Here is a 13188-nt window from a genome sequence, read left to right as displayed (position 1 = left end):
GGCTTCTTTTCTAAATGGGCAGAATTTATAGCTTAAGTTGTAAAATACTAATTACTAACAGTTAATTAAGACAACAAATTGACAAGACCATGTTGGGCGTGACTACACTAACCGGCGTTGCTCACTTCTATCTTCTCCATTAAATTGTTTTATTCATTCAAATACGTACACATCAATCCCTTTGTCTTTAAACATTAATCTAATAAAATGTTTTCTGAAACTGTTATATATTTTTGAGTGAAAGTTATTAAATGCCTACCAGGTACGTGGTATAAACGTAACACATGATTTTTACTTTTTAGTTAAACCACTATACATGTCTTCAATAACAACACTATAATTTATTAAACTTTGAAAACCTTCTAGGTAAACAATATGAGAATATATCGTATATGCATAATGATTATCTGAAAACAAATTTGTAAAGAAAACCGTTCAATAAAAATTTATAAAATATATAAAGTACTTAAATCATACTTTATACTATTTTTGTTATCATTCAAATAAACATGTAGTTTAAAAATATCAAGTCTCAGCATTTAAAGATCTTAATGTTCAGTATAAAACCACAATATATGCTACATAAAAAGAATTTAAAACTGTGTGGGCAGTCGGCCATACACCATATATACTAGGTTACTAGAGTATATTCACGTTGTCACCGTCCTTGTACTCGTACACCCCATATTATACCAGGGTCCGTTTATACGGACCATACAGTCTCCATTCTTGTAGATGGACCATACAATCCGTTCTTTCACTCGAGTACTCTCTCCTCTATTGCATCCCGTTAGTAGGACGCTGCCAGCCGGCATCCAAAAGATACCCATCGGAGATGCTCTATCAAAAAGTGGTTCGAATATTATGACTTTTAGTCGTGGAGCCAAATCTAATACTTGAGGGTGCAAAGTGCAAAGTGAAACTCACCAACGGTGGAAATGACACACGTGGGAAAGCAAACATCGGATAAGCGCGTGCTACCGAGTCAGATCCTTATATTTTTTGATTTTACGAACCGCACGTTTAAACCTATGCGTCGGAGCTGACACAGAAACAAAATAAAATAAATAGTGACATAATAATAACATCTCACCAACCAAATTTCCAGATATTTATTTAACCTCTTTCCATGGATTATTATTATTTCTTCTATAAATCATTCCCAATTTCTCTCTCCTTCATATTTCATATCATTCGTTCATTCAATCTGCCCATTGTTACAAGTTGGTTGGTGGCGGACCACGGCGGACGGACGGTGGTGGTGCTGTTCATCCTCAAATAACTTGTAACAATCGGCATATTATTATTTAGCTACCCAATACATATACAACAATTACAACGAGATTGAAAACGTTTAGGTTTTCCAAAACGAAATTATTCATGATAATTACAAAGTGATTATTAAATCAATCTCACCATTGTTCTCTAATTTATCCATAAGGTAACTTTCATTTTATTCGATAATCACGATGATCTGTACTTAATAATTTAAGATTCTAAGAGACATTATTGATTGATGTGACAATGGGCATAGGATATTATTATAATCTGACGAGGAAACAAGTCATGGAAAACAGCCACCAGCTGGAAAGTCAAACGGTCATTCAAACAGTTGCACCGGTTCCTCCGACATTACCCGCGAGAACCGTAACTACCCGCACGATGCTAAGGCGACGAACCTGTTGCGTCTCGGCGTCCACGACGGAAACATGGGATCGATTGTTTGACGATGCTTACCGAGCTGACGTTTCAATTCAAACGAGCAGTGACGATATCATCTACGCCCATTCTAGCATTCTCGTAAGTTCAATCGACTTATTGCTTATTAATTTTGTCATCTTGTTTTTATTTTGCATATTATGGGTTCTGTTAAATGTACCCCACCCCTTATTAAAAAAAAACTCTAAAGGGTGATGTTAGCTGAACCTATTTATGAATTGATAGTTATATAAGAATATTTGTTTTCTTTTATAGGGGTTAGCTTCTCCTGTTTTTAGAAGCATGTTTAAGAAACAAAGTAGAAGCAAACGGTTATATATCGTACCTATACGAGGAGTTCCAACGGAGGCTGTTCGTGTGTTCATTAGATTCTTGTACTCTTCTTGGTAACAACTCTTTTCCTCAAAAAAACATGGTTTATGTCTTTTATCTTTATTGTTTTATTTAGAAGTTTAGAACCTAAATAACACAAGTTTGTTATATGTTTCTTTTAATGTAGTTATGAGGAGAATCAAATGGAAGAGCATGTTTTGTCTTTGCTGGTTCTTTCGCATTCGTACGTGATACCTCGTTTGAAACGCGAGTGTGAAAATCAGCTTGAACATAAGTATATGAACGTGGACAATGCCATAGATGTTTTTCAGCTTGCGTTGTTGTGTGATGCTCCACGGCTTAGTATTATTTGTCATCGGCTAATCCTAAAGAACTTCAAAGCGACATCTTTGTCGGATGGATGGAAGGTCATGAAAGAGAGTCACCCGATTCTTGAAAAGGAACTTCTTGAATCCGTTGCGGATGAGGCCAATGTAAGCGTCTAGCTTGTTGATATGACATAGCCAGATTTTAATATTTTTGGGTTGACTAAATGTACCCCTCCTATTAAATTAACTGTAACGGGCGTGACCTTTTCTTTTAAACATCAAATTATGGGATTTGGGAAAGGGGGATATTTCTTTTAGAATGAGTTATATTTAATGGTGTAAATTTTGACATGTAATTATGTATTTTGTAGAGGCAAAAGGAGAAGGTGAAGAAGGCGAATGAGCGGAAGACCTATCTACAACTATACGAGGCAATGGAAGCCCTTGTTCATATATGTAGAGACGGTTGTAGGACGATCGGGCCACATGACAAAGCGTTTAACAAACATCAAGAGCCGTGCAACTACGAGGCATGCAAAGGATTAGAATTACTCGTTCGCCATTTTGCTGGTTGCAAATTAAGAGTACCCGGTGGGTGTGTCCATTGCAAAAGAATGTGGCAGCTCTTGGAGTTACACTCGAGAATATGCATAGATTCAAACGTTTGTAGGGTTCCTTTATGCAAGTACGAGTCAATATCTCTTATTGTTATTATTCTTCAATACTTCATTTTAATTGATGTTTGCATGATTAACAAGTGCCACACTGGCCCATGTGCCAGTCCACATGAGGGGAACATCATAATTGACATAACATATTAAGTTGTAAGTGTACAAAATAATTAAAGGTGGTTTGGTCTTTTCAGGAATTTCAAGGACAGAACTAGGAAACAAAAAAAGAAGGACGATATAAAGTGGAGAATATTGGTGAGAAAGATTTTGAGAACGAAGAGTATAACGGGTGCTCCGTATTTTTCATTGACAACGTCGTCCTAAATGCTAGCGCTGTCGGTAGTGAGTACGCACCTAGTCATAAAGAAACCTAATTTAATCACTCGATAACGGGATCGATCTCATTGTATTGTAATTATAATCATAGCAACAACAATGTTATGGCTAAATTGTTCAATTTGTGGTTGAAACATACCAATCAATCGATACCTTATTGTAGGAGTTCTATATTATTGACTGAAAAACTGAAGTTTTAAAATATAGGGCTATCACATAGAGGTGCACAAATCGGTTTTTTAACCGAACCGGTTTTTTTGGTCCGGAAAAAAACCGGTTCGGTTAATAACCGGACCGGTTAATAACCGGTTTTTGTATGTCAAAACCCTAACCGGTCTAACCGGTTAGGACCGGTTTAGAAACCGGTTAGAACCGGTTTTTTTTATTAACCGGTTTTTTAATAACCGGTTTTTAGGTTAACCGGTTTTTTTTTTTTTTTTTTTTTTTTTTTTTTTTTGGGGTTTAGGGTTTAGTTTGGAAGACCGAAGCCATTCTTTGCTTTCGTTGTTAGGGTTCTTTGCTTGGAAGATTAAAAACACATAACTTTCATTTATAGTTTTTATATTAAAAATACAAACATTAAATCGTTATCGCATATTCGTAACTCAAAAATACAAACATTAAAGAATGCTTAGACACGATTACATGAACAACTTGCTGTTTCTTACTCATTATTTGCCTCCATGTTTGCTGTTTCTTTAACTAATTTTCTTCGCTACCCGATCCCAAGCTATTCCTTAGGTAATCGTCGTACGCGGCTTCTTCATCGGTCATTGGTTGAGTGTGTCCTTGATTGACCTCGTCTTCATACAAGCCCGCCTCATACTCCATTACCCCCTCGAGTGAGCGTTGATGTTGTGCCCTATCTAAAGAGTCCAAGTAATCCTTGTAGCAAATCGACATCTCTACAGCTGGTGGAGTGAGTCGAGTCCTCCTAATCGATATAACCCTGCCAGAAACAGAAAAAGCAGACTCCGAAGCTACAGTGGAAGCTTGGACCGTTAGTAAATCTTTGGCCATGGCGGCGAGGATCGGAAACTCATCCTCCTTACCTCTCCACCAAGCCAGCAAATCAAGACTTCTAAATTCATCCGGAGTCATGTGTTTCACAAAGTTGGTACCACCATACATTCCAAGTTCACTGCTTGGGGTGTTTACCTTTTGACGTTTACCGGCGTCTTCCCAAATCATGTAGTACATCCCCATTTCAAGGTCGGTTTGGGATTGGGATTGGGCAACAGCTCTTAACGAGTCATGAATTTGGGAAGACGACCCGTATTTTGTAAGGTAAACATCATACATGTTTGACAAGGTGGTGTTGAAAGCATTCTTTAAAGTTTGGCAATAATAGGGGTTTTGATCGTCGTTTAACTCTAGCTCATCACAAATTTTTTCTATTAAAGCTTCAACACCACCAACATTGATGCAAGGGTTTAACGCAGCAGCACATGTCAAAACAGCTGGTAGTTCTTGAAAATATTTTCTAAATTTTTCTTTCATTTTTACACCCATATCAAAATAAGGTGCACCCCTACAATGAAGTTCACTCAACTTTGTGCACATGACAGCAATTTTTGGTAAAGCAATGGGGCTTGTTGGATAGTAAACCCCGGATAAACTAGTTGTGCAAGATTTAAAAATTTGAAGGACCTCCGTAACGATCTCAATCAATAACCAGTTTCTAGGATCGTACGGTGCACATTTACCCCTACTTGACAAAATTTGATGAAACGCAATTAGTGATTCTTTTTGTTGGATGACTTTATCAAACATATCACAAGTCGAGTTCCATCTTGTTGGACAATCCCAATTTGGCCCCAACCATTGACAATTAGCTTCTACACAAAATTTTTTGTATCTTGAAAATGTTTTATTGTTGCTAAAAACATCTCGTAACATTCTTTTAAAATTGTTTCTTTGTGTTTCGATCACGTTTAACCCATCTTACACGGCCAAGTTGATAATATGTGCAATGCATCGGCTATGAAAAAACGCTCCATCACAAATAGGTTTATACTTTAATTTTAAATGGCCAACCGTGGCCGTATTGTTGGACGCGTTATCAAACGAAATTGAAAAGATTTTATGTTCAATCTTGTATTGTCGAATGACTTTATCCAAGAGTTTAAAATATTTCTACCCGTGTGCGGGTAATCAAACAATTGAAACGCAACGGTTCGTTTCATCATTTGCCACGACTCGGGGTCAACCCAATGAGCCGTCACACAAATGTATGAGTCGGGCGAACCATTAGGTACCGACCACACATCCGTTGTTAAGTTTACACCAGTTTGTAAGTTTGAAAAGTATGAAATTAGTTCGGATTTAGCGTTTTTCCATGCTTTAAGACAATCTCTTCTAAGGGTCGAACGACTTACGTGTTGGTAGCGTGGTTGAACATACTTTTGCATCATCTCCGTGAATTGAGGGTTGTCGAAGTGGTTGAAAGGAAGTGTTTGTTGAATCACAAAGTTTGAAAACTTTTGACGTACCGCTTCAAGGTCGTACGTAAACACCGTTCCTTGATTCGTCATCTCCGGCTGCGAACTACTTCCCGATTCGTCCTTCAAGGCCTAGCAAAAGGGCCTTTGTACATGCGCTTTTAAAGTGGAGTTTGCATCTTTGCCATAAAACTTCAAACAATGTTTGCATCGAGCTTTTTGGCTACCGTTAGACATTTCGCATAGGTCGAAATGTTGCCAAACATCTTGGTTTCGTTTCGTGGGGATGACCCGAACGACCGTTTCTCCCGTGTTCGAGGCACCCATGTTGACGGATGAAGCAGCACTTTGGGAGGCCATGATAATCGACTACAAAATAAGAGCGTATGGAGTGGTAATGTGGTATAATTGAGCGTGAGATAACAAAATAATCGCGTATGAAATAAACGTTTAGAGCGTTTGGAGTTGTATAATCGAGTGTGATGTAACCAATACCCAACCTAAACTATATATAGATGTTTGTGGGGGTAAAATGGTAAAAAAAAAAAACGGTCAAAAAAAAAAACGGCTATATAGCCGTTATACAACGGTCTAAACCGGTTTTTAACCGGTTAACCGGTTATAAAGAAACCGGTTAACCGGTTTTTTTCCAACGGTAAAAAACCGGTTTTTTTATAAACCGGTTTATAAAAACCGGTTATTAAAAAAAAACCGGTTTTTTCATTAACCGGTTTGAAAACCGGTTTTGGATCTAAAAGTTGTAACCGAAGTACAAACCGCCGGTTTGTAAACCGGTCAAACCGGTTTTTAAAAAACCGGTTTTTGTAAAAACCGGTTTCCGGTTTAAACCGGCAAACCGGTTCCCGAACCGGTTTTTTTGACCACCTCTATTATCACACAAAGTATTTAGGATGGCAATGTTTTTGCATATAAAAATAACAATAAATATTATATAAAACAAATAAAATGTTACAAAAACTGAAGATGTAAAACATAGTAATGTCACACAACTATTTGCAGTACTTTTATAAATTATTATAAGCAACAAGATATTGTAGTAGAGTATTAAATTTGTAGAAAGGAGAAAAATTTATAATAATAAAGACAAATTTGGGCTCAATCAAGGTCAAGCCCAAATAAGCTTAACTAGAGGTGCACAAAAAACCTGAACCCGGAACCGGACTCGAAATAAAAATTCGGAACCGGTTTTTTAATACCCGGGTTTTAATACCCGAATCCGTACCCGACCCTACCCGTAGGGTACAGATAGGGTATACATTTCGACACTAATACCTGAACCCGAACCGGACCCGATTTTTACCCGGTAATACCCGAAAACCCGAACCGATTCCATACCCGGAACCGGGTTTTTCCAATACCCGAAATCGGGTATTTCAAATACCCGATGTATACCCGAAAAATATCTTAAAAATACCCGAAAATACCCCTAAAAAGTGCAACCTTTTAAAAAATCCAACGTATACTCGAAAAGTACTCGGAAAAAGCCCGGAAAAACCCACAAATAGGGTTTTTTCAATACCCGAAGATAGGGTATTCAAATACCCGGTTTTAGAATACCCGGTTTTCATACCCTACCCGAACCCGATACATAGGGTATGGTTTTTAGAAGCAATACCCGGACCCGGACCCGAACCCGACCCGATTTTTACCAATACCCGATTTTCTAATACCCGATTATACCCGAACCCGGTTCCATACCCGAACCCCGGTATTTGAAACACCCGATTTGTGCATCTCTACTTTTAACCGGGAATAGGGCCTAATGGGCTAAATCGGTCATTTAGATTGTTTATATAATATAGATAGGGAGAGAGGTGGAGGTGCATAAATTGGGTTTTTCAAATACCCGGTTTCGGGTATGGAACCGGGTATTGGAAAATCGGGTATTGGTAATATCTGGGTCGGGGTTGTCAGGGTATTGTCTCTAAAAACTAGGGGTGACAATCTTGACCCATGGGTTGAATGGGTTGTATCAAAATGTATAAGATGGGTCAGAATGAGTCAAACTAAAAAAAGAAAATGATTGAAATGGGTCAAAACGGGTTTACATTTCTCGCATTTCTTTTATGGAACGAGAAAAACAGAGAAAACTTTTTGGTATTTTTACTTTTTAAGTTTTTGATTTATATTTAGAGTTATAATTTTTTAATTATTTTTTTTTGAATTTTTTTGTGAGGAGTTTTGAAATAGGCTTTGAAATCTCAACCCATTTTGACCAATTTCAAAACCTCTCACCAAAAAATTCAAAAAAATAATTAAAAAATTATAACTCAAAATATAAATCAAAAACTTAAAAAGTAAAAATACCAAAAAGTTTCCTCTGTTTTTCTCGTTTCATAAAAAAAAAACCCGAGAAATGTCAACCCGTTTTGACCCGTTTCAATAATTTTCTTTTTTTAGTTTGACTCATTCTGGCCCATCTTATACATTTTGATACAACCCATGGGTCAAGATTGCCACCCCTACTAAAAACCATACCTTATCCATCGGGTTCGGGTCGTGTATGAAACTGAGTATTTGAATACCCTATTTTCAGGTATAGAAAAAACCCTAGTTTCGGTTTTTTTCCATGTATTTTTTGGTATATATTGGATTTTTTAAGATGTTGCGCTTTTAGGGTTATTTTCGGGTATTTTAAGGTATTTTTCGAGTATAAATCGGGTATTTCAATTACCCGGTTTCGAGTACTGGAAAAACCCGGTTCCGGGTATGGAACCGGTTCGGGTTTTCGGGTATTACCGGGTACAATCGGGTTGATTCGGGTTCGGATTTTAGCACCGAAATGCATACCCTATCCGTACCATACGAGTAAAGTCGGCTACGGGTTCGGGTATTAAAAACCCGGGTATATAAAAAACTGGTTCCGGGTTCGGGTTTTTTGTGCACCTCTAGAGAGAGGGAGAAATATTGATAATGTAAAAAACAAAAACACGTGAGCAACCTAATCTTATTGTACTGTTAAAACAACAAATTATGGACACATGACATCATTCTAGCATGTTCATATAGGATGTCCCATAAACTTTTATCAATTTTAACAATTATTTAATTAAGTAATTTAAACTAGAATTATGATTAAATATTCTTTAATATGTTTATTTGTTTGCCATTCCATCTATAATTAGCTAGCTAATAGCATAGATGTAACCTCTATTTTTAACTACTTATAATTTACTAACTTATGTTACTAAATAGACAAAATAGAAAATCATAAGTCACTTCACCATACAAGACAATCGACATTAATACGTTATTCTTCCAATTTTAAGCCACTACAAAAAATATTATCAAACATAATAGTTTTCATATATTTTTATAAAATGCAAGTTCATATATTACTTGACCAATAACTTTCATTATACTATATGATTTCACTATATTTTATAAATTTATTGTTTTCCAATATTATGTTTTAGTTGTTCATACAAATTTTTACATCTAAGTATCTAATCTAACGATTATGTGATATTCTAATCTTATACACCTAATAATATAATTACTAGCAAATATGTTAAATGTTAAAATATTAAATAGTGAACCTGCAATTCTCATAACCTTCTATTCATCCAATTAATTCTAATTACAAAAAAAAGCATAATATTTTCGTGAAATCATCTTTATACATAAATTTCTGAATTTTATAATTATTCTGATAAGTAATCATATATGTTTACCTTTATCTCACGAATTTATCAATTTCTATCCGCGTGATACACGGGCCACTAACCTAGTACGGTAACAACTTAAATAGAGTGCAACAAATAAAAAGATGCTTGTTTAGCATAGCGTGATATATTAGTTTGGTTTTCCTAAGATGATTCCACCAAGTTTTGCGGCTGAAATATCATATATCAACAAAACAAATTGTTTGTGAACAATTTGCCTCAAACCCCTATTAGTAATCATCACTATTTGAAGCTGCTATTAAATACGAATGTTATGTATGTTTAAAATATAGAAACATTATAATTTATATAAACATGTGGGTTCGTTTGTATAGTACATCTATAGAGCTAACGAGCTATAACTTTTGTGTAACCAATAATAACTTGCTAAGTTTCTACTTCTACCTTAGCATGTTCATCTAACACGGGCTTCTCTATTATCTTTTAATGCATTTCTTTGGCAAGTTCAACAATTGTAGTTACTTTGCTATTTGCATCTTTACCTATATACATAAAAAAATGTACACAAAAAACTTGCATAACAAAGTCAATTGACATTTTAGGATCAAACGCATTTATTATTTATGATGCTTAAATAATTTAATAATGTTTAAGAACTTGGATAGTGAGTTTTCATAAAACGTCTATGTGAGTCATGTATTTCACTTAAGATGCCAAATGATGTAAATATGGGATCATGTACTTAAAAATGAACTTAAGCTCATATAGTCAAATGAGTTCTCGCATCATTAAGGTATGAATAATAACCATTGTTGGGAATTTTAATGAGTTGATCAACAAACCAATCAAGGGTGTCAATAAATGTGGAAAATGACTCAAAATATATCATAGGTGCTAATGTTGTTAATTGAAATCTAATAATCTTTAAACTTGTATTAGAGGTTGGTTAAGGAAGTAGATAGTTGAAATGACCCATATGTTGTAAAATGAGTTTTATATAAAAGAAAACTGCATAATTGATAGAAGGTATGTCGAATTTAGAAAGTAAATAAGGAAATACAAGAAATGGAGATCCTACGGACAAAGGTGAGCAATACATATCCATAAGTAAGAAAGTGTAGGTAGATCCATATTGATTGTATTAATTTTTATTTGATTTATTTATTATATATATCTATAAATAATATTTAATAAAGATTAGAAAATTGGCTCATTCGCACCCCAGTCCATATGATAAGGTGTCATGTTTTCATGTAGCAGTTTGCAGACCATCAAGGCATCAATGCCTTATGTCTGGCTCTAATTAGATCAATAGATCATTCGGTCGCCTACTGTTGGTTCACTGGTTGGGTCTCAAGCCTTTATTGAACTCTTGGGCCTCTTGGCTTTAAAGGTGTTAATTTTTACATTTTTGAAGAGAAATATATTGGTTTTTGAGGAAATGAGAATAATGATAATAGTTGGACTTTAAGTTATTTTATAGTTTTTTTATAAATACTCTCTCACATAATAGAAAGTTAATCAAGTAAAATAGTGTTTGGACTAAGAGCACATGATATATTCCATTAGGTTATATTCTATATAATAATTATATGAAATAGTGTGGCAAAATATGAAGATATTGTCTGGCGTCCCTCTAGACAGGGAATCCACATAATCTTTGTTAGATATGACATGCATACAATTTTATAAAATATTAATATCATTATTCTGTATTACTTAGTTATTAATATTTACATGGTAAGAGTGATAAGTACACACCATGTTATACAAAGATAAACTATTAAAATAACAAAAATCTTGATATTGACTTCTCCTAGGTCTTTTGGTTTTGTAAGGATGAGATCATGTGTGTATCAAATTGAGCTAACAATAGAACTGAACAAAGTATATATCACTCTTTTTGTGCTAAATCTCAAAGAAAGTCTGCTTTTATTTTCTGTCATAAATAAACTGATCTCTTTTATGCTTGGGAATATGAAGAATGTTCGCTATTTGAATGCGCCAAGAGAAAATCGAATCTAATACGAATTGAAATAATATAAAGGTGATTGGAATAAGGCTTTTGAATTGGATCCATACCTAAAACTAGGAGTGACATATCGTGTATACCCCCGTACACGATAAGACACGAACACGAAATGTGTATACTTGTACATGACACGGAAACTTATCATGTACTTGTATCCCAAACACGAACACGAACCTGTTACTACATGGTATACACGACAAAGCACGATAAGAGCTGTTTAAAACACATATTTGACAACATGTTTAATGAAACAAAAGTTGTCGAAAATTCATAAAAGTCTTAAAATAAAGAATAATTTCATGATTCTTAACAAATTTAAGACAAAAATCCATAGAATTCTAATCGGTATATCTATTGAAAACAATTCAACTATTCTAGAGCAAGATAAACTATAAAGAACTAAAAACTAGATAAATAATAGGCATGCAGTAAATTAGATTCCAAGTAGAGAGATTACTAACATACTAAGTAGGGTTAACGATGATGCAGCAAGTTGTGATGACCGGAGGAAGCACCGACGACTCGGGTCCAGAGTTCAGAGGCGGCGCTATTTGCCGGAGTTCATAGGAGGAGCTGATGGCCGAAGACGGAATGTCGTGAGTGATGATGGTAGAGAGACAGAGAGTGAGAATGTTTTAGGAATTTAGAGTTTAGAATAACTTATAATCACACACACACACACATATATATATATATAATTATAAAAATCTTACCAGATACTTAACAGGTTTTACATGTTTAGACACAAAAATTAACAGGTAAATTTGTGTCTACCTGTTTAGTACACGAAACTATTAAGGCCTTACATGTTACATGTTAAATTCGTATAGGTACATGTCGTGTATTCGTGTATAAATTGCCAGACCTACCTAAAAGAACTTCCAAATAGGTTTTTAATTAGTTTCCGTGCCATAAATTAATTAAGGATGTTCTTTATTTGTAATTTGTATGCAACTTGAGAAAATTAAATAAAATAAACTGAGTTAGCTTTCCAAATGGACTTCAAATGAATTTATAAATAGTTCTTTGATTAGTTTTCGAATCTCTCTCTATCACACACACACGGAGTTTTAACGTGCCAAGCTAGACCTTGAGCCTCACAAAATAAAAAGCCTCCATTTTCTAAATAAGCTTTATATATATTTGGGCTTATCATGCTCATATTTGGGTCTTGGGCATGCAATTGAAAGTTAAACGATTCAGTTAGTTGCCTCCCCTTCCTTTCTCGGGAGTTTTATTCAATAGGTACTTTTCTTATGCTTCTCTTCGGCCTTCTTCATTCTTTAATCGATTCAATTAATTAGTTTTGAAGTTCAATCGATTAAATGGGAAGTTTGGTTTTAATCAGTTTTGAGTTTCAATGGGTACTTGGCTTTTAATCAGTTTTGAGTTTTAGTTGGGAGTTGGGTTTATCAATTTTTGAGTTTCAGTTGTCACTGCTTGCAGCTTGTGGAATTGTGGGTCAGTGGGTACTGGGTTTATACTTTCAGTTTGTGGCTTTAAAGTTTAAACAGAAGGACAATTTATGATAGACAATTTGCAAATGTTTTGGCCTCAACAAGGTACTAAGTTTAATAGTGTCAGGCTAAACGTACACCCTGCTTGCTTGTCATAACCCCCCCCTAATGGAAAAACCAACTTTCATATTACCCATTGAAATCATATAATTAACAAATTGACACAAAATTAACGATTTCGAAT

At 35.0% G+C, this 13188-nt stretch overlaps 1 protein-coding gene across 1 annotated transcript; it reads left to right on the top strand.

Annotated features, from left to right (window-relative positions):
• The first annotated feature begins 1552 nt into the window (after positions 1-1552).
• On the top strand, positions 1553-3529 carry LOC143616254 (BTB/POZ and TAZ domain-containing protein 4-like). Its single transcript, XM_077089135.1, has 5 exons — positions 1553-1800; positions 1975-2105; positions 2219-2525; positions 2732-3045; positions 3226-3529. Exons 1-5 carry the CDS (start codon positions 1567-1569, stop codon positions 3353-3355), a joined length of 1116 nt encoding a protein of 371 aa, XP_076945250.1. The 5' UTR covers positions 1553-1566; the 3' UTR covers positions 3356-3529.
• Positions 3530-13188: the final 9659 nt, after the last annotated feature.

This window comes from Bidens hawaiensis, unplaced genomic scaffold (assembly GCF_021521415.1).
Source record: "Bidens hawaiensis isolate Kalapana, Puna unplaced genomic scaffold, B.hawaiensis_p1.1 tig00046373_1, whole genome shotgun sequence".
Taxonomy (NCBI): domain Eukaryota; kingdom Viridiplantae; phylum Streptophyta; class Magnoliopsida; order Asterales; family Asteraceae; genus Bidens; species Bidens hawaiensis.
This window is presented reverse-complemented; position numbering and strand designations above follow the sequence as displayed.

What these genes read in the sequence shown, in the direction of transcription:
- LOC143616254 (XM_077089135.1), top strand. Translation starts at nt 1,567, where the DNA reads ATGGAAAACAGCCACCAGCTGGAAAGTCAAACGGTCATTCAAACAGTT. An exon ending in AGATTCTTGTACTCTTCTTG is followed by an intron (nt 2,106 to 2,218) that starts GTAACAACTCTT and finishes CTTTTAATGTAG; the next exon opens with TTATGAGGAGAATCAAATGG. An exon ending in TGTAGGGTTCCTTTATGCAA is followed by an intron (nt 3,046 to 3,225) that starts GTACGAGTCAAT and finishes TGGTCTTTTCAG; the next exon opens with GAATTTCAAGGACAGAACTA.